We start from the raw sequence: 22,654 nt of genomic DNA, 5'->3' as shown, positions 1-22,654 counted from the left end.
TATATGTTCAGATGTACTAACAAAACTAACGTGGTTCCATTTAAAAAAACGTAGGTTTGTGTTAAAAAACATAGCTCCGTGCATTTTTGTATGGTTTGTATTAAACAATTACACTAGCCCCTCTCCTCACGTTCGGTCTGTGGAATCGGTTCGTCAGTATCTGATGTAGTTTACGAAATATATCCAGCGGTAACGTTAGGTGACTCACCCTGTATAGTACCTATCGGAACTTTATGAAGCCATGGGGGCTGAAGCTGGAATATGCTTCGATGTCCGACACCAAATTCAGTATTTTTGCAGCCGAAATTGGTCAAGAAAAAAGTGTTGCATTTCTTGTTTTACACGCCTCGTATTTTCCTGACGATGATATAACGATCTCAAGTGTGACTTGGTGATTTAGGATAAGTCAGCTGGAACCGGTCTTTAGAGACGAAGAAGAACATATCACTCAAGTTACATAGAAATGACTCTCATTGGCCAGAAATAGAAGAAAAGGTAGTACTTTTGATCCCAGAACTTCCTTGTTGAAGATTTCGCCATTGAAAGTAACCGCTATTCGAAACTGCTAGTATTACAGACAATAAGTCAGTCATTGGTCCAGTACAACCATGTTCAGCCCACCCTTGATTGAACAGTTGACTTTCTTAGCGACTGACACAAATCTGGTCATCACTGTCATGGATGCTTAACGTCACACTTTGTTCCTATTGGCGTGTCTGTTAGAGACGACCAATTAGTCGCAGGCACGTTGCGGAACAAGACACACATGCTCAGTTAACGTGCAGCTACAATGAGCCAATACGTGAGGCAAAATATCAAAGTCCAGCATTGTTACTAAGAATAAAGTGTGTCAGCTCTTACGGGCGTCACAGTTCTTGGTATGCTACTGTGTTTAAGACATGTCTGACTATCTACATCAATGTCAATCACACATCAACCCCTACCCCACACATACACACACACACCACAATAATAGCGTTACATGTCATAGTTTATAGCTGAAGAAAATTAGAAACATCATATTTTACTGCAGTAATTTATGTCTAGTACCACTAACAAGTGTATTCTACGTTCATTCCATTTCCAGCATTCAAATAGTACTGTAAAACAGACGTTTCTACCTTTGATTATACCTCAACCATTGTTGTTAATTAGTGAGACCCCCTGCCATACCCGCAGGACAGGAGAGATACTTTAATTTGTGGAAAGGGGCCAAAATGAGTGGCTGCCAGTTGCACTCGAACAAACTACTTTATCCGGTTGACAAATATTACAAGGGTACAGAAAACATTAAAAACAGAGCAAGCCAAACATTAATTTTGGAACTTAATTCCCGGCTAAATGCGCCATTCAATCTCACGCCTCAAGGGCAAAACAAATTTAATTTAAAACCGGCTAGAAGCCATACATAAACAAACAACAAGGACAAATAAGAAAATGCAGCACATCAGACGGCGCTCAGAAGTTTCCAAGGGTCGTCCTGGAATTCAAACACCGACGCTCGCTTAGCTGAGACAGACAGTCGGCCCAACAATTCTCAATCCGACGGCAACCCAACCGACAGACAGTCGACGGACCGAGCGACAGGATAACTTCCGCTCCACCCCACCAGCACACAAAAGGGAGTTCAATGGAACAACTCAGAAGGTATCGGCGACCACGACAAATTACACACTCAGCTGTCAAACTACAATCCGTGCTGGACAGCCACAACACGACGAGGAAAATTCACTGCCTGAATTTACGTCAACGGCCAGGACAGGTAACCGGAACGTTAGTCGTCACAAGGCAGAACATTACGCTGGTGCACTTCAATTAAAAAATAACCAAGTTAAGTTAAACTCCACAGGAAGTCGACTAGACTTTCGCCAACTTGAAAACACACGTTGTTGCTCGCGGGAATGTCCCAACAGTCCACAACGAAATTCAAACGACACAATGTGAACAGTTGGGGCTGGCTGGTAGATTAAGTAAAGACTCAACTTTCGTGTCCGCGATCGGTGCGCGACAGACCTCGTAGCAATGGGAACAGCCCCTCACACTCCAACCGAGCGTTGACGCTGTCAGCGGCCTCGCACAGACACGCGCCACCGAGACTTCCTCGCTGCTGCACGCCAACCGACCAACAACCAGCACACGGCACAGCCGGAAATATAAACGCGAGGTCAAAGATAGCACCACGGTGCGAATATCGATACACGCTGCTGCTGCGACTCGCGGAGAGAGAGGATAACAGCATATTCGCGGTAACCACGGGAGACTAATCAGGGAATAGCAACCAAGGTTTAATGCAAGGCATTACACGAGCCAGCCACGGCTCAATTAGTTTATATAAATTTATTATGAGCCATCATAACAGCTGTTGCTCTTCATCCTAAATTCCTAAAGTCTACCAAAAGAATCAGCATGAACACTTTTCCTAAATTAGGTCACGTATTATTCTAAATTACAATATTAATTATGTGCTCAGAATTACAGCACGTTCAAATTGCCGCCCGCTTTGTGAATCGTTCGAATGATACGTGGTCGTCCAGAGGGCCCGGCTAGAATGCAGAGGCCTGCAGAGAACGCTGCAGTGGGAGGGACTGGAGGCTGACCAGTAAATGTGTCGGGCACGGCTTGGATTGATCAGCGATGATAGTCGGGCAGTGAGCGGCGACACGCAGTCGACTTAGTTTCAGTGGCAACAAGGGACAGCAGAGGCTCATGCAGTGCCGTGCATCCCGTGAGTAGCGCCCACTGCGCAGTCTGCTGTGTGGCGGTAGAGCCGCTGGAGGGGGCTGGACTGTCTGTGGGACGACAGCGAGGAAGAGAGCGTGCAGGGAAAGTTCCACAGCAAGGACAGAGCTGATAGTTCTGTCGAAATCTGGTGCAATGCCGGACCTGAGCTACGAGCAGCTTGTTATCGACACGTCGACGTCCCTGAAAAATCAAGCAGATGGAGCCAGGCGCCATAGTTCCTAAGAAAACTCGACAGGTTTTTTGCTCGCGTATCATGTCATTTCTGGAAACACAGAATCTACTCTGTAGGAATCAACATGGACTCCGGAAACAGCGATCGTATGAGACCCAACTCGCTTTATTTGCTCATGAGACCCAGAAAATATTAGATACAGGCTCCCAGGTAGATGCTATTTTCCTTGACTTCCGGAAGGCGTTCGATACAGTTCCGCATTGTCGCCTGATAAACAAAGTAAGAGCCTGCGAAATATCAGACCAGCTCTGTGGCTGGATTGAAGAGTTTTTAGCAAACAGAACACAGCATGTTATTCTCAATGGAGAGACGTCTATAGACGTTAAAGTAACCTCTGGCGTGCCACAGGGGAGTGTTATGGGACCATTGCTTTTCACAATATATATAAATGACCTAGTAGATAGTGTCGGAAGTTCCATGCCGCTTTTCGCGGATGATGCTGTCGTATACAGAGAGGTTGCAGCATTAGAAAATTGCAGCGAAATGCAGGAAGATCTGCAGCGGATAGGCACTTGGTGCAGGGAGTGGCAACTGACTCTTAACATAGACAAATGTAATGTATTGCGAATACATAGAAAGAAGGCTCCTTTATTGTATGATTATATGATAGCGGAACAAACACTGGTAGCAGTTATTTCTGTAAAATATCTGGGAGTATGCGTGCGGAACGATTTGAAGTGGAATGATCATATAAAATTGCTGGTAAGGCGGGTGTCAGGTTGAGATTCATTGGGAGAGTCCTTAGGAAATGTAGTCCATCGACAAAGGAGGTGGCTTACAAAACACTCGTTCGACCTACACTGGAGTATTGCACATCAGTGTGGTATCCGTACCAGGTCGGGTTGACAGAGGAGATAGAGAAGATCCAAAGAAGAGCGGCGCGTTTCGTCACAGGGTTATTTGGTAAGAGTGATACGTTACGGATATGTTTAGCAAACTCAAGTGGCAGTCTCTGCAAGAGAGGCGCTCTGCATCGCGGTGTAGCTTGCTGTCCAGGTTTCCAAAGGGTGCGTTTCTGGATGAGGTACCGAATATATTGCTTCCCCCTACTTATACCTCCCGAGGAGATCACGAGTGTAAAATTAGAGAGATTCGAGCGCGCACGGAGGCTTTCCGGCAGTCGTTCTTCTCGCGAACCATCCGCGACTGGAACAGGAAAGGGAGGTAATGACAGTGGCACGTAAAGTGCCCTCCGCCACACACCGTTGGGTGGCTTGCGGAGTATAAATGTAGATGTAGATGTCGGCCGTATGCGAGTGAATTCTACCTGTGGTATGGGTCGCTGCATGGCAGCACACCGAGGGGGCAGGAAGGGGGACGTCCCTGTGGTGTTCGATGAGAACAGCGGTTCTGCGAATGGGCTGCGGTTCTCTTTAGTGTTGACCCAGCAAGTGTATCATTCAGTGCGTTCTGTGCACTGTTGGTTTCGGAGCAGTGCTACTGCAAATGCATCTTATCCTATCTTGAAATGCACTCTCGTACTGGAGTGTTCTGTGTTAAATTAGCCCCCTTGGGAGTGCTGTTAAATCATTGCTAAGCTTGTGTTCGTCTCTGATCTTTTGTTTCTGCAGTGTCGAACTCTTTTTGTTCCTCCTTGTTCTAACAATATATAGGACTTCTCTAGATCACTTTAAATAGCTATTGTAGCTATGGTAAATTTGGATTCAAGAATCAGTTTTAGCTTTGGTGTATTTGTTGATTTAGAGTAGATACAGTGCTCGTGAAGTTGTTATTGTCTGCTATTTAATAATAAGTTTCCTGACTTATTCTGTGCTCTCAAATTATTTTGAGGCAACGTTCACTGTATTATCAAGTTCTCGCCAAGAGGGCATTCAGTGTAAGATAACTTGTCTCTAGTAGTTGAATGACGAAACCAGCCACATATACTTTTCATCGGTTTAAAGCTACCATGCCCATCTTCTAACGGTTAATATTTTCAGTTACACAGATGCTTTAATCAATACACGTCGTCTGCTCCTACACTGCACACGTATATTTAAATATTTAGTACAACCTTATAAGCTGTATCATTAATAAAAACATGCTGAAGTATTTGTATTTTTTTATATATATAATGTGAAATAATTGTATTTTATTAATTAAACAGCTTACAAATTATCACAAAATATTAAAATGTTCTTGTGCAGTGTAGGAGCAGATCCCACGCACTTGATCAAAACGTCTATGTAACTGGAAATATTAGCCATCTGGAGACGGGCATGATAGCCCGAACCCAGTTAAAGCACTAAAATGAACGACTTTCACGTTCGTCGAAGAACTGATTTGCAGCCAACGTTATAAATCAAACTTACAAATAAAGTCAGTATTTGTGTGTCACGCATTTTATAAATTATTTACAAGCTGATAACTGCCTTGCCAAGATAATCAAATTCATTAATTCAGCTGTTAACTTTTCTCCATTTCAAGAATTAGTATCCACTATTCAAACATTAAGCCCTGTAAACTGAAGTATTCCGATTAACGATACGCCTCTAGCACATTTATGTAGACTCTTATCACAAGTACTCTTATGAGTAGTGATGTACAATATTTAATACATGATCAGTAGTATATACAGGATGTTGGGGGTATAGGTGCAGATGTTGTGATAACTGGAACCATAATACTTACCGGTTTTTGGTGTCTTAGTTGTTTTTTCTCTGCGTCTAACAGTTTCCTCGCAAACATATCATGTAATTTACTACCTGGTGTTTTCTGGAAAGTCGTAAGTGCGCCATGAAATGGACTACTCCTGTCAGTATGGACCGACTATCCGTTTTGTGTCCACGCAGCCACACTTAAATACCTGACCTGCTGCCCAGGGGAAAATAAACCTTAATGGTTAGCATGTACCATGTGTGTCTGAAGGTACTAGACAGCTTAAAAGCATACTACTTGTTATAGCTATAATTTTTAGTCTGTAATACTCATGTAATGTTGTTCACTGCACTGCCTTAAGTCATCAGTAGAAATGTCTGCGCTTGTACCCCCAACACCCCGTATATGCACCCTAAGTGCAAGGAATCTGCGGTACAACCATAAACCAACAACATTTCTTTCAAGATACAATCACACACACGGAACATCAAGAAGCAGAAAGGTTTATAATCAGTGCCCACCCTGTTGTAGCCGGCCGCTGTGCTCGAGCGGTTCTAGGTGCTTCAGTCCGGAACCACCCGGCTGCTACGGTCGCAGGTTTGAATCCTGCCTCGGGCATGGATGGGTGTCATGTCCTTAGGTTAGTTAGGCATAAGTAGTTCTATGTCTAGGGGACTGACGACCTAAGATGTTGAGGCTCATAGTGCTTAGAGCCACCCTGTTGTATGGTTGTGAGAATCGAGCTTTGAAAAGAAAGAAGAGCCATTAATTAAATTCATAAGAAAAACGGAGGGATATATTCTTAGAGACGAAATAAAAATGTGAAAGGAAATTTAAAGGCATTAATATAAAGGAGGAAATGGAAGAAAACGACCGCAACTGGTAGGGGCATCTATTACGGAAGAAAGACTTTAACCATGTTGGAAAGTGTTAGTTCTATAAATCGACTGCTCTGACAGATGTTGGATGCCCGTGGAAGTCATGAAAGGATGATGATGAATTACTGTTTACGTGAACGGACTACATGGTCGACCGCGAGGAAGACAATTACGATCACGCTCATGTTAGCAAACTCAACTCAGTGGCAAGACAAAAAACATTATTGTTTGAATGAACGGTCTGCCTGGCCGACCGTGAAGATGTTGATGATGACCGCTTTCATTACGCTGTAGGGGCTGTAGCTAACACACAGTGATGATAAATATCCAGATGTTTCAAATAATCGAAGTTACAATTAGGATAATTATACACTGACGGAAAAAGTCACAATGCCAAAAGTAGTTAATGTACAGAAGTGAGTTTCGGGAACACGTTTGTCTCGATAGCATATTTAATTGTGTAACTTTGCAAGTTCACAGGTTAATGTAAGTGCGACATAAGCCACTGCAAATGTGAGAAGCCGGTGCAATAGTAACTGATGTGACCGCCAAAATGTTGCACGCGAGCATGCAATCGCGCATGTAATGTGTTGTATAGGTGTCGGATATCAGTTTGTCCGAAGAAGTTCTATTCCTGTAGCTTTTTGTCGGTCAATATAGGGACAGTTAATGCAGTTTTTGGATGACGCTTGAGTTGTCGCCCGATGCTGTCAGATACTGCTCAAACGGACACAAATCTGGTGTGACCCTATTCGAAAACACCACCTGGAATGGCTGTTCGCGAATGAAAGCACAATACGTCGAATCCCCAGACTGACGTAAAAAATTGCAGTCAGGATGCGTAGGATAATCGCAAGAGTGCTTCTGCTGTCATACTAAATCGAAGCCCAGAAATAGGACCAGGTGTACGTAGGTCTACTGCGTCTATCACGCAGAGAGTTTGGCTGCAGGTCCACAACTGGTCTCCTTTTAACCAACATACGACCATCACCGGCACCGAGGCAGAACCAGCTTTCATCAGAAAACCCAACAGACCTCCCCTCCACTGAGCTCTCGCTTGACATCATCGAAGTCGCAAACGGCGGTCGTTTGTGGTCAGTGGAATGCACGCTACAGAGCGTGTGGCACGGAGTTATCCTTGAAGTAACCGATCTGTAACAGTTATCTGTGGCTCTGTGGCGCCAACTGCTGCTAAGATTGCTGCTACGGATGCAGTACAATGCGCCAGAGCCATAAGCTGAACACTATGGTCATCCCTCTAGGTAGAGCCACGCGGACGTCTGGAGCCCAGTATTCTTGCGATCATACATTCTCGTGAGTACTGCTGCCAATAATCATAATTGTGGCTACATTCCTACAAGTCTATCTGAAATATAGCGGAAGGAACAACCAACTTCTCGTAGCCTTATTACACGATGTCGTTCAAACTCACTGAGGTGTCGATAATGCCAACTTCTTGACTAACATCAACCCACCACTTCCAATCTCAAAGGAAATTTACTTTCACGACTGTTACAGTGTTTTCTTAAAGCAAACCTGATTTGCATCCACTGGCGTGAAATTTCAGATGTAGAAACACGCTTACCATCTTTCATTTATGTCGCACAACTCCTTCTTGGTTTTGCAATTTTTTCCCGTCAGTGTCTATTAATTGATATTCATTCTAATTATTACAGTCTATTTTCAATGGTAATATGTGTTTTAAAATAGGAACGTAAGACTCAACTGATGGCAGTCAGTCCCCTTATAATTCAATAGTCACTCACTATCTCTTAGGCGAAACACAAATATCATCTTTGCTTTCTATATGACTTGTTGGTCTTTGGTGACCATAGCACCTGCAGTTATGGTGCTGAAGGAATACCGCTATGTAAAGTAATTTGAGGACATAGTGGTCCACTTACCGCAGCTGACGATGCGGCTGACTTGAAAACCGCACACACCTTGACTCAGTGTGTGACAAGACTCCGCTGCCTCGTCGACGAGGCCTTGTCTCAAACGTTTGTGCATGCCACCACTGCCAGACGGCGAAGCAACCTTGCGCGAGAACACTTAAAATAGGCAGGCTCAGTGGCCTGCCAGCGGTGAAGACAACGGAGGTGTCAGCGAAGAATACGGTGAGAGAGTGTTGCGGCAGCTCTCACCTCCGACTGATTCCTGTAGTCCCCAAAAACCCATACCTGAATTATGATGTAGGCACAGCCTCACCTCATTCAAATGTTAACCTACACTATTAAACAGACCCCTAACCTGTAATTTTGCAACATTATTTGTCGAGAATTTAGTCTTAACCAATTTCTGCAGTAGGTTACGGTCTTGTTCTTCCGTCGTATTTTTTAATATTGTGTTTGCATAGCCCTCCTCTAAGAAGTTTTCGTATAATGGGTCACATTTTTCCATATTTGATTTTGTCCTGCTGGTATAGGCTCCATGTACTCGTAAACTGGATAGGGGATTGGCAATGTTAGTGTCTCTATACTAACGGAATTCTGGAAGAGGTGAAACCCAAATGTAAATAGATCACATGTCTCACCTGCACATATTTGTGCATTCTCAGTAACTGACGATGTATAAACATCAATAGTGTTTAATTATGAATGAAGCGTATCTGATTACCAACGTGTATCATTTTGCTGATCTGGAGAAAACACGCAGTTAGAAACTAACGTAATTCTTACCATTTTTATCTCCTGTGGGGTAAATTCTGCCACCATTCCGCAGGCAGAAAGTATTTTGAATGTATGCCAAGCTTTGTGGCTAAATGATAGTACACTATTGCAATTTACTGTCACAACTCATTTTCACACTGATAAAGGTTTCTTCCCATATGCTGTGACTTATAAGCTGATAGGCGAATGTTGCTTGAAAAAATACTTAGTAGAGTTACTGAGTTTTGGGGATATTGTGTTGGTTTCCATTCTTGCAGTTTCGTTTCTTTTTTAGATTATATGACTTTACACCATACTTTTCAGTTGTAGTACTATGCTTCTGTAATACTTATTTCAGATATTTAGTGATTATTACCAGTTGTAGAATCAATTATTCTTTCTAGAGTCACTCTCCTTACCCAGATGCTCAACATTTCATCTCTCCATCTCTGACCTGGCGATCAGTTTATCATGTTATTTCATACCTTGCGTTACCATCTAAACACACGTACTGCATTTCACCAAATTCCTGTGTTTCCACTTTGTCTAGCTTTACGCCATTATCAGCGTGTCGGCAGTTGATTGTCGGCTCTGTTCTAAATATTACTACCGGATGTCTTGTGGTTTCCCAGCTGGTGATTTACGCAAGATAGTTTCGACAGCAACAACATTTCACCCGCATTTCCAAAATTTTCTATTATACTATGAGCTCTGATGACTTCCGCATAATTTTATGGTTTGTGACATTTGCGATATTTCATATTGGTGTTATTTACCTCATTACTCATGTGCCTCACAGATTTACCAAAATGCCCAATTTGCATAGCTAGTTCTGTAGATAGTCAATTTTCCTCAACAGATATTTCGATATTCACATTAACTGTCTGAGACTGTATCTCCTGAATTCCCATTAAAATTGTTGCCATTACTATTTTTAAACCTGACAGCATTACTTTAACCCTCACAATACAGCTGGGAGAGGGGGCTTCTTCTGCACACCCGCCTGTTGAAAATATTGCAATCCCTTCATATACTTTACATTTTAAATTTTTTAAAAAAGTGTTGGTTGTTTTCAATTACTTCTTATATCAGATTATGTAATTGTATTAACTTTTTCATTAAAACTTTACACATAAATTTAAGCTTTAGTAGTGAACGTGATGTTTTTCAGCAAATGTCATAGTCATATTTTTAGGTTCCGGACCCATCTTTCACATCTGTATATCTTTAAAAAGCATGTTATAAACAAATGTCAACGACGGTTATCGAAACTTGTATTTTTAAAAATTTTGTTGTTGTTGTCACAATGTGCTACCCCAATCCCCACCCCCACTCAGTGTGCATATTACGGAAAATGGGTTGGTATCGCTAAGACGGAGCCAGAAGACAGGCAGGTCCTGGACCCCAATTATACATCAGTACTTCTTTAAATAGTATGTTGCTGTTAAAAGTTACCAACAACTAACGAGATTTGTTTTTCCTTTGTATTTTATTTTGTGGTGGACGTGAACTACCACCGTTGGTAGTACATATTATATAAAATGCGTTGTATTGCTAGGATTAAACTTTTACTCTCATTATATCTATAATCCATCGTAACAAAACACAAGCAAACTATTAAGACCGCCCTGTAGATTTGTTTGGACCTGATAAATGTGTGATGTACTTCCTGCTATGATTTAATCCTTGTTTAAAAGTGCCTCAACAATCAGCAAAGATATAAAAAAGTTCATAACATACTTGCAGGAACATCCAAGTGCACCTGTTATTTTTTATTGGAAGAAAGTTTCTTAATAAGAGCCTCGCACTTTAGAAGCACTCCATTGCCTACAAACTGAAATTGGGTTGTTTTAGGGGAGGAGACCAAACTGCGAGTTCGTCGGTCTCAGCAGATGAGGGAAGGTTGGGCAAGGAAGTCGGCCGTGCCATTTTCAAAGGAACCATCCAGGCATTTGACTAAAGAGATTTAGGGAATTCACGGAAAACCTAAATCAGGATGGCCGGACGCGGGATTGAACCGCCGTCCTGCCGAATGCGAGTCCAGTGTGCTGACCACTGCGGTACCTCGCTTGGTGCCTACGAACTGATCTCCTCTTCCAGGAAGATTGCAATGAATACATGGTACAAAAATTTGATAAGATTGCTTTATATGGAGCGGGTCAAGAAACTTCCCATCGCTGTTCTGGTTATACTGAGATGAAGAGTATAGCTACAAAGTAATGATGAGCTTCCAGTGAGTAGTTTTCTTTTACTATGGGACATTTACTAAAACGCAATAGTATAATAATGCTTCATTGCTGGAACACAATGACTACATATTGCTAAGCAACAACAAAAATGAACAACATGAAAACAACAAAGATAAAATGAATAACAATATTTTCCTATGTGTGCAGATTACAAACCTCCATTGACAAACCATTTAGGCTTGAGAGTTGTGGGAGGAAAAGCCTTCTTTTCCGAGCATAAAAGATGGGTATGAGAATGATGAAATATAAAATAAAAGGAGCTTCTTTCATCTTAATATGAAAACAACCCTTCCTCATAGCGCAACCATTCTTTGAGTATGTGAGGGGAGGATGATACGCTGGAAATTTGATGCTGTCCAGTGTTCTTGTACACAGTAAAAAAGTGATCACGAAGTGTCTCTTGGATGCATTCCTGACGCAATTTGTTGTCTTCAACCGTCACTGCCCAATCGTAGTCGATTGGATTTACGTCTGGAGACTGCGAGACACCTCCATGCCTATACGTCTGTATGTCTATTGGCCTAACTGTGAGTTGCCCCTAATGTTATGAAGCAGCTACAATCTTGCATCAGGTCGACTATAGGTTTCTCCATTACTGAACAGAGAGACTGAAAGGTTGGCATCATACATTCTTCTAAAACATGAATTTGTTCCTCGGAGACTATAGCAACTAGAAGTTCAATCATTTCAATCAATGTTGCTGGAGTCAGCCAGCCCCCAAGCAGGCAAACTTATCGTTAACCATTTTCTGTGACAACAGTGTGACTTGGAGAGTAGCGAGTGCTTCATGCCCACAATCTACTTTATAATGTCACAGATAGGAGATGATGCATTGTCCACATATCCCACCGTTATTTGTCGAGTAATGGGAAGAAAGACTTGGCGCCAGTGTCCCACATTAACTCCCAAACCTTTCCAAGATGTTACTTGGAGTGAAGATGTGTGTCACAAGTGTTACTGACATGTCTGTCTGTTGAGGACGCAAAGGTACACGACGCCCTTGAAGATATTCACGAGCAGTGAGTTCTGTGCTGGCATCATGTTTCATTCTATTCTTCGTGACGCAAACAGTACCCAGGATGTTGTAAAGAGATTATGGTGTGTACCGTAGTTGTAATCTGTCTTTATTACTTTAATCGTCATAATGAATCGCAACGGAGAGGTTTGGTTCGAAGTACTGACATCACTTCGATGTTTCAGACTGTGGAACATGTACTCGAAGATTCATATGGTCTCACAAGCTCTGGAGCCATTCTGGACTAAAGAATGGACATTCAAAGATGACAACGTGGTGTCCCTGCTTGTCCGTCTTGGTGAAGCCGACAGGAAGCTGTTTCCCTTTGACATCGCAGATTACGACTGGGAGTGCCACCTCGCCAATACCATGCGTGGATTTCGCCTTTACATCATGAATGAGAGCTTCGACAACTTGGAGGCGGCCAGGAAAAGATATCATCGGTGAGTGTGTTCTGTTTTCCATGGTATTGCTTGCAACTGCAGTGTTCTGCACGTATGAAGGCAACTAGTAATAACCCGCTGAGGTCGTCATATTTTTTTTGCAACAGTTACTAAGAAATAGTTGAAATAATTATATTTTGTCATGTTACTGTGGTGTGATTTCAATGAAAGGAAGGACCGGAGTAAAGCGTAACTGGGATAGTTACTATCAGCCACACACATTACGTTACTCGCGGAGTACAGCGTTTTCAGCACCTCGTAAGTATTCAAATAACAAATAAAGTAAATATGCTACTACCCTTACTTGAAAGCATTCTTCAGAAGTGCTTCCACAACCACACATGTGTTCATAGTCAGCGAAGAGTCTAAAATGTCGCTTAGTGATTGAACAAGTCTCGTGGAATAAATCGCCACTAAGTAACCACTAAAAGTGGTCACGTGGAGTAGTTCATTGAATGTTAAGTATTTCTGTAAAACGAGTAATAATTATGATATTGTTATTCAGAAGCATATCATTAGTTTTCCACATTATTATCCGATCTTTAGAAAGGAACATAGGGCACAGACTTTCAACATCTCGTAACCACAGTATCACCTTAATTGAGTGTAACATTCACATGCATCTGAGCAACAATTTATAAGTATCGTAACTGGTTTTGAACTTATTATATGAACAGAATTTTCTTCTTGCACACATACTATCTCGTCCCTCTATCTTAATCGTGATAACGAAGCTCTTTTTCGGTATCAAAGTTCTGTAACTGACGAACTGGAGTCTCTCACATTTCTGTTAGTAAAACATTCACAGTTGATACGTAAACTGCCCAGAATTGAAACATCTGCTACAGTTGTGCAAAATGATTACTGCTGAAACATTATACAAAACCGTTTCGGGGTCGTAGAGCCGTCTTCAGGTGCAACCGTAAATTAAGAAGGAAACTGTGTGTCTCTCACTTTAAGACCCATAAAATGCTACTAATAATACAAAAGAAAAGAGTCAAAAGCACAAAACACTGAACATGTCAGTAGAAAGTGTACGAATCCAAGTAAAGCTCAAAGGCGGCAAATTCACCGTGCCTAGATAAGCCGTCATGCTAAAACCACCTCTCAGATGTGAGTGACGTAAGTTAACTGTATGTTGCAAGCGCCGACTAGGGCCTAGCGGCTAGTTAAGCCTTTCAGAGCCGGGTCGGAGACTATATGAAAGGCCAGGAGCTGCAAAGTAAGGATAAAACTGATCCTACGAAAGACCAACCGACGTCAAGTCTGCAGCACGCAAATTCATGTAACTGTAGCAAACGAAAACATTATTAAAACATACGCAACTAAGCAACTAAACGCCTGACAAACGACGAGACCGCAGCGTCAGCCATTAATCAATTTCTCGTGGAAGGAGGCAATGTGACCCGCCTACCAACGGAATGAGAACTGCGCGACTCTGCAACAAGCTGCACTGAAGTAAACACGGCGTGATGAGCGTCCCACCCGAGCAAAAGAGAAACTAACATAAAGTTAAAACCGGCGCAAATAGTAATTAGTAAGTGTAGCTAACAGTACATGTAGAACAGATAAACTCTCCAAAAAAAATAGTAGTGAACCAAGTGCGAAGTAACTGGCAAAAGTATAAAAAACATGAGGTAAAACCATTACAGTCAACGGACGCAAAAACTTAGACAGGTCACATCTAATGTCAAACCACTCCACTGTGCGAGGTGCATATGGCAAGGAAATAAAAAAAAAATGCTATAATAAAAAGAAATTGTGACAGTAAGATGCAGGCCAGAAACAATGAAAATGCAGACATCGACAAAAGTACATATAATGCTGGATAAAATGAGTTCAGTAACCGAACAGGTAGCCCATCAACTAGACAATTAAGGCTAACAAACATAAAAATGGCTAAAGAACACTAGGAACAGGGACAAGGGCAAGTTAGGTACATCAAAAATGATTAACTATTGCAAGCACTAAAAAATAAGTTTCAAAATGTTAATATATTTGCGTTATACCTGTCCGTTGAAAGAAATGGGAGGACTACTAGTTCTTCCTTTGAAAATCTCTATCTCTTTTAGGATGTTCGGAGTCACGCCCTTAGGACAGACATGTTATACTGAGAGCTCGTCCACGAAATTACCCAGTCTGTGATCAGAAAGTGCAAGACGCATGGATAATGCCCTTTTGGGTTGACTGACAGGTGTAAAGCTCCTTGAACCTGGTGTGAAAACTTCCACCAGTTTACCTCGCATAATGCACCCACTTACTACAGTAAAGCCCCGTTTTGTTAAATGGTTGACAAGCCTTATATTCAGGACTTATCAGCCCTGTCCATTACTATTAGGTTTAAAGAAAGCATGAATAATATGTTATTTTCACTTGCGAGCAACAGCAGCTAAATTTCCACATTTTGAATGAAATGGTCCGCACTGTGTGTGAAGTAGTTTTTATTAGCAGTCGCCCAAAAGGATTTTACAGCCAGTGCGGGTCATTTCACTCAAAAAGCAGAGATATTATTTAGTTCCCTCAGTCAGTCAATTTCTCCGAAATATTCCCGTGTTAGGGAATCCTACCGAACTTTTTCATCTCACCTACGTCTTGAAAACGAGAAATAAAATATTTGTGACAGGCATGAATGCAAATTACAGGGATTAACGACAGACTTGAATACTAAAACTGCGGCTTGATGGGGTGGGGCTCCTCGTAAATCTCCATTCAATATTTTCTCAGGGTTACAGAACAATACTGATAGATAAGAGGGTTGGAACTTTAATTATGGAAACTATTTATTTACAGCTCGTACAAAATAGATACGTGTTTCAAAGTTTTACTGACCTACAAAGCAGTGATCAGCATTGTGTATAACCCGTTGCCAGCGATGTGGAAGTCGTAGGATACTCTTAGCACTGCCAGTCGTGTTGACAGTTCGAGTGGCGCGGTCTATTGCCCTACGAATTTGTAGCAGTTCTGAGGCGAATGCCGTGAAGTGTTTCCTTCAGTTTAGAAATCGAGTTGAACTCAAGAGCGTTTAAGTCAGGGGAGTGCAGTAGGTAGTATAGCACTTAGCAGCCCCATCAGTGAAACGAGTCAGTAACAGCTTGCACTGTACGTGCTTTAGCATTGTCCTGCAAAATGATGGTCAGGTCCTGCAGAAAGTATCATCACATCTGTCTCTATGCTATTCAGCTTTAGAACTCAACCTACGAGCAACGTACAGAAGATCAGTAAAACTTTGAAACACATATCTATTTTGTACGAGCTATAAATAAATAGTTGCCACTATTAAAGTTCCAACCCTCGTAGTTTACTAAGCAGGAGCTTGCAGTATTAAATATAGGGCTTTTTTAAAAAGCAGCTATCCATTTACTAAGGAAAAGTTCACAGTATAGAGGCTTCAGATCCCTCTAAGTCTTTACTGCTTCAAAAAAAACAAGGTTTCTGTAAATATTAATAAAGTTACAATGTTAGATGATAACGGTAACATGCCAGGCAAAGAATAGGGAATCATATCATTAAAAGCGTTAATTAAACATTGGTTGATTATGAAGCCCTTACAGTGTGAATGGATAAAAATTAAAAGAAATCCTTCTCTTATCACAAGCTGTATATAAAGGAATAATGGAAGGTTTTATTGATAGTCATATTATTGAATGAGTTAAGCTTAATCCCACTAATAATTTCCTAGCAAAATGGAAAACTGTGTTTAAAAGTGTAAATCTAGTGTCGAACAAGAGCAAAAAGGAGACTGTTGCCGATGAACCCAAGTATCCCCACATTTAGAGGAGTCCTAAAGACTCACAAGCATTGTTTCCCAAATAGGCCTGTTATTAATTCGAAGGGTAGATGAGACCATGAGCCTCCTGGATATCTTAATGGTGGCCTTACCAGCATTACTTTTAGCCTCAGCATAACATGGTTAAAATTTGGAGGAAGGTTATACGAGTTAGACAAGTAGCTACGATTCATAAGTTGGTTTTCTTTGACACTGAAAGTATGCAAACAACTATTCCCGTAAATGAGATCATGGGTTTGATTTAAAGTAATCTCCATACATTTAGCAATTTTGAAAATGAATGCATTCTTAACATTTTGAAGTTGCTTATTGCTTTGTTGAAATACAATTATTATAAGTTTAGTGAAGATGTATGACAATAGAATAAAGGCTCAGCTATGGGCTCTCCCCTGGCAACTACATTAGTCAATATATATACGTCCAACGTACAGGAAGGATTCTTTGATGGAAGTTCCAAATTTAGAGACAAAATGGTGGTATATGGAAGATGTTTTTATGACATAATTATCACTAACTATGAGAACAAAGACTAATTTACCGATATGAACAAGGCACTGAATAGCCTATGGCTCGACATTAATTTTATTATTGAGTATTACCACAGTATCACTTTATCTTATCTGGACCTGGCACTTACTGTACATCACGATGGTATTGGCTTCAACGTTTACTTTAAACTAACCACGTCCGATACATTAATACATAACTCGTCCATACATCATAGAACAAACAAACCGGCGGACATCATATCTATGATTCACGGATTGTATGAGTTCCAACTTTATAAATAATACACTAACGAGAAATGTGACACTATAAAGTTTCTAGAGTATAGGAATGGTTATGCAGTTAAGAAGGTCGAGTAAACTCATGGGCAAATGACAGTAAAGAAGGGGGTGAGGATTTCCTAATACGAGAATATTTCAGATTAAGTGTGTAAATGGCTGATGGATCCGAATGCTATTCCTACGTTCTTTACACCTAATAGTAACGGAAAGTGGCTGATTACGTCGAAGGCCTTCTTATCCCGATCCTCAAGCCATAGTCTGTCAGGTGCGTTAACCATTATCACCAGCTCAGTATTCTGGCATTCGGTGTGTCCCACTTCGTATTATTTCTGTGGACCAAAGGAGCCTGGGTTGTAACAGTAATATACAGATAGTGCTTGGAGATTACAGAGATGTCATCACTCTGGCTGAGGCTTTTCGCCTGAACAGAGCTTTGATGTACGTGGATTTCAACCATTGATTGCTTCAATAGTTTGAATCACGACTACCTCGAGGTGGTACTGCAGCAGATGGCCTTTCTCCTGGCCTTTATTTGCATTATGAAGCATCTGCTCCAAGGTGCTACATCGCAAGTGATGATCAATGGACGCATGGCATACCCATCTGCCATCGCCTGGTCGGTACAACACGGAGGTGCGTTGTCGATCATTCTGTACGCCATGCCCTCGAGCCGGTGTTACATGGACTGCGATGCTGGCTGACAGGATTGCGTTGAGACGTCATGCATTCATACGGCGAGTTTACATGGTTTACATGGACCTTTACGTGATCGTGTGACGAAGTGCAAGGGACACTGGAATGCACTGGCTGGTACGGAGGTACTGTGGCCAGCTGTATGAGTTTAAGGAAATCCAATGGTAGTAGGCAGTGTCCCCTGGAAGAAAGTGAGGCCCTTTTCATCTACAAGACACACTTAAACATCTGGGGACTGTCTTCGCACGCGACGTCAGGCAGAAGGCGGTGCTAACTTACACCCAGCTTCTTCATGCGACACACACAATCGTCCGAGGCAATCGGCTCCAATGTTAGACATGACTCAAACGTCAACGTTCACCTGACGTCGAGAGTACCCCACTTGATAACAGTTTTATCGATGCCGCCGTTGATGGATCACAGTTTGATGGCGGTCTTTGGCTATTTCATGAGCGTGACACCCACCCCAATCATCAGCAATAGCAACCTACGTCTCATCAGCATCCAAGTACGAGCGGCGGCCTTATGTGTCAATATGGTGTTGAAGTTGTGGACCAGACGTCGGCACAGATTAATGTGCCGACGAGCTAATTCCCTCCTCCTGACTACCTCCCCTTGCAGTGATGCATATATCCTCATTGCTTTCTCACGTCGAGACTTTTTTCGTTGACGACAGTTACATATATCCACTCCAAGCTCTCGTGTACCAGAGCCCCTAGGCGTGTGATGTTTACTGCTTGACGATGAGAGGACATAATTGGAACGTGATGAAATAACGTCTAACAATGGTAGCTTGTCCGGTGTTCTGTTGCTCAATGCACCACCACCTTCTCGACTCAATCGCCCGGACGACCTGTTGTCTGGTAATTAACCACCTGCCTGCCGTTATCGCGGCCGACTACACACTCTGCCAAAACTGTCGCCTGCCTGTCACAGACACACAATGCGTGGAACGTGGATCTTCTGCAGAGGAGTAACGCTCAATAAGAAAAATGGTTGCCCCCTGGATGAGAGGTTTTCCCCACATACTAAGACTAATGCTGTAACATGGATCAAAAGATTGTAGGTATCTGCTCTGTTACAGAGTGGTGACAAGGGCATTCTCGGTTTTTGGCTTTTATACTGGGACAATTCACTCGTCCTCAACACCACTCGTGCTATCGACAATATGCCAATATTTTGGGCAGTGTTTTCTTGGACCCTGCCAGGCATGAGAAGATAACTTCGTAGCGACTGCTGAATACTTGGCACAGGAACTGCGGCAGGAACATACGGCATTTGTCTTCGACGACATGGCCAGATATCGTCTGCAGGACAAAAGGACCCACTTGTAGCCACTCGCCTTTTGTGGCCTATTTCCTTATTACGCAATGGGGGTGGTCTTTTTCTATTTTTCATCATTGTGCAAAGTGTTGTTGTTGTTTTCTTACTACAAGGAAGCAATTGTGTAAAATAACATTGATGTGGTTCCCTTTTCCCTGTAAAAGAAAAATACCCTTGTATGCAGCCCCGGGTGTGCGGCAGTGACGTATGTTGCGCTGGGAGGGCAGTCCTTTCTTTTGTTTTTCATCACTGTATATCGTGTTGATGTTGTTTTCTTGGCATAAGGAACTAACTGTGCAAAATAAACGTTGATATGTTTCCATTTTCCTCTGTAAAAAAAATTATAATAAAAAGAAAAAGAAAAAAACTTGGTGGAATTTGAGTTGGAGTCCCAGCCTAGCAAAAATTTTAAGTTGTTAACAGGAAATTGTATATGTGTTGTGGTACGATATTCGCAGTTTTATTTAATACAGCTGTTGATCTTCAGCAGTGTCCGTTCCTTCGGACACGCATGCATGTTCGATGGAACGTAGCATTTAAACATCCAGCCACTTTTAAATACAGACGCTGCAGTGATGGACAACCATTTTGTCAAAATCAGCAAATGAGTAAGGGTTAGCACTTAATAAAACACTCAACAAATCCTCCGGTCGTATCCTTTCCAAAACATTAAGCATTGCCTTGTCTTCGCAAATATCTAAGGAGAGTGCCGTCGTGGTCTACGTACACTCTCAACATAGTCCCCTAATATTTCATTCATTGCTTGCAAGCAGAAAAAATGCTGTTCAGTGAGTTCCTTTCGTCTACAGCGGCTAAAATTTTCTAAAATAACGAGCCACTGATGTGCAGAATTGCAACCTTTAGCCCACTTAATCGGCAGACAGTTAATGGAAAATAATGCGACTAGGAATTTGCAACACATCAGTTTGCTTTTGCATCGTAACAGTTACTTACAGTAGCTCTAAAATTTAGGTAATATTTTCAGTAGATAACTTCCGAACATTCTGAATAATTACCATCAGCAATTTTGGCAACTTACTGAATTCTTTTCTCACAGCTGTGCTCTTACTCAGCCCATCGATTGTATTTAATTTTTGCTGATGTCAGTTCTAATTACTTCATTCCCTGCCAGCTAATTATGAAAAGAAATTCGTCACTGCAAGAACAATACTTCCTCTTGCAATACCTGAATGTTCGGCAAAACTTGGGATCGGTTTTAAACAGATGCACACAAGGAATCCGATTAGTGACTTGATGCAGGAGCATTTGTAAGCGAAAACTCTGGATGTGAGATGAGGTGGCTTCAACTAACGTGGCGACACTCTCCTGCACTTCAGTGAGCAATCCGCAGAAAGTGGAGCATGTGCCACTTACCTCCTCAAAGGTTCCCATGCTGTCGTTTACATGACGGCTTAATGCTACACGCCACCGCTGACGTAACTCATCAAATCTCCTCCAGTTCATTACAGATCTTGTGTTACAGGCAATTCTTTCTCAAATGACTCAGAATATTTTTTGTTCCCATGACCGCCTGTAAACAAGCAAAACCAGAGTTATATAAAAACAGCCAGCCAACTCTTAATCAAAATTTCACACTTTCATTGAACACCAACAATTTACGTAAGATACATGCTGGCACACTGCACACATTTAATTATTCACTTAAGCAATTGGGTATTATTATCAGACTGTCCATGAATATTAAAAAGGTGTGAATAAAAGATCTGATAGGGTAATCTTCAAAGCGGCACTGATTTAACCATCAACTCAACACCAATATTTTTAGCCCAGTGTATTGTAGCTTACAATTTAACATCAAAATTATTTAAGCTAACAAAGATGCTTTAACCTCAAAACCTTTAAAAAACACAACCAAATTACATGATTTAATAAAAAGTTATTTCAAAAGGCACAAATAATAAGATAGTTTAGCATCAGAAGACAACAAAGGCAAAATTAACCAATGTAATATCAAAATCTATTTTACAGATAGCAGTACTTAGAAAAAAATACTGTACCGTTCCATGGTTTTAAACTTAATACAAACAGTCTCACCATTATGCAGGTTGGATTACAACCCATATTTTAGGTCAACGAAGTGTGTCAGGGCCTCGCTTTGAGATTTACTCCAAGAGCTGGCTGGGCATTAAGCTCAACGCAGGCATGTCCATTCAAATTATCCGAAGTACTCTGAAGTTACGGCTGGTCCTCCCCTAGAAATCCGAATAAAAAAAATAAATAAAAAAAACGTAAATGATGGAGCGATTCAACTAGCACGAGAGCCATCAACTACACTCGCCTTCAACACGACTCATTTACTGTGCAATACAGAAGACAGGAGCACCCCAATATCTCCCCTTAAATTATGGTGATAACTGTAGAAACAGCGCATTCAGCCTCGCAGGGTGCCAGAGAGCTCTAAGTCAAAGCACCGCAACGAACTTACCAGAAATATTGATAAGGGCGTATCACTGACAGGCTCGATACGCACCACCCACCTTCTTTAACTAGTTACCCAGCCATTAGAAAATAATATCGACAATACAGACTGATTTACATGTGGTTATGTTTGACTGTTTCAGCTTACTCGTTTTGCACTACACACTGCTCTCCATAGGGAGCGCGGTGCTCCTGCTCGTCCTCTGGCGGATTCTCGCCGCCCACATAGGACTGTGACTCCCACGCGGCTGTCCGGCTGCACCAGTAACCTAGTGAGATCCTGCAAGCGTGCCGTTTCTGCAGAGCCCGTGCATCACCTCAGCACTGTCACTTTCCATTATCAGTTCATATATTTACGTGATTTGGTGTAAAGCATTTTTTAAATTGTTGCAGTTCTTTATTCTAAATGTAAATTACCGTAACTACATAAAAGTTTTATTTGTATTCTTACATTTATTCTTGTAGTTATATTATTAAGATTACTTCTATCACTATTAAGTCACCATAAACCCTAACTTTAATTGCTTATTGTTTATTGTTGCCGGCCGGAGTGGCCTAGCGGTTCTAGGCGCTTCAGTCTGGAACCGCGCGACCGCTACGGTCGCAGGTTCGAATCCTGCCTCGGGCATGGATGTGTGTGGTGTCCTTAGGTTAGTTAGGTTTAAGTAGTTCTAAGTTCTATGGGACTGATGACCTCTGATGTTAAGTCCCATAGTACTCAGAACCATTTGAACCATTTTTTGTTTATTGTTATGTCCGCTAGACCGTTTAAGATGTTTTGTACGTAGTTAAATTAATCAGTCTGTTTGATGCGATATA

At 41.7% G+C, this 22,654-nt stretch overlaps 1 protein-coding gene across 1 annotated transcript in view; it reads left to right on the top strand.

The window, feature by feature from the left end:
• Positions 1-22,402, top strand: part of LOC124711975 (fatty acyl-CoA reductase wat-like) — a 174,180-nt gene extending 151,778 nt beyond the window's left edge. The window contains exons 8-9 of the mRNA XM_047242258.1: positions 12,548-12,805; positions 21,979-22,402. Coding sequence (XP_047098214.1) covers positions 12,548-12,805; positions 21,979-22,072 — 352 coding nt within the window. The 3' untranslated portion in view covers positions 22,073-22,402. The remainder of the gene's footprint in view (positions 1-12,547; positions 12,806-21,978) is intronic.
• Positions 22,403-22,654: the final 252 nt, after the last annotated feature.

Source organism: Schistocerca piceifrons, chromosome 8, assembly GCF_021461385.2.
Source record: "Schistocerca piceifrons isolate TAMUIC-IGC-003096 chromosome 8, iqSchPice1.1, whole genome shotgun sequence".
NCBI lineage: Eukaryota > Metazoa > Arthropoda > Insecta > Orthoptera > Acrididae > Schistocerca > Schistocerca piceifrons.
Note: the sequence above shows the minus strand (reverse complement) of the source record. Positions and strands in the feature narration are given on the sequence as shown.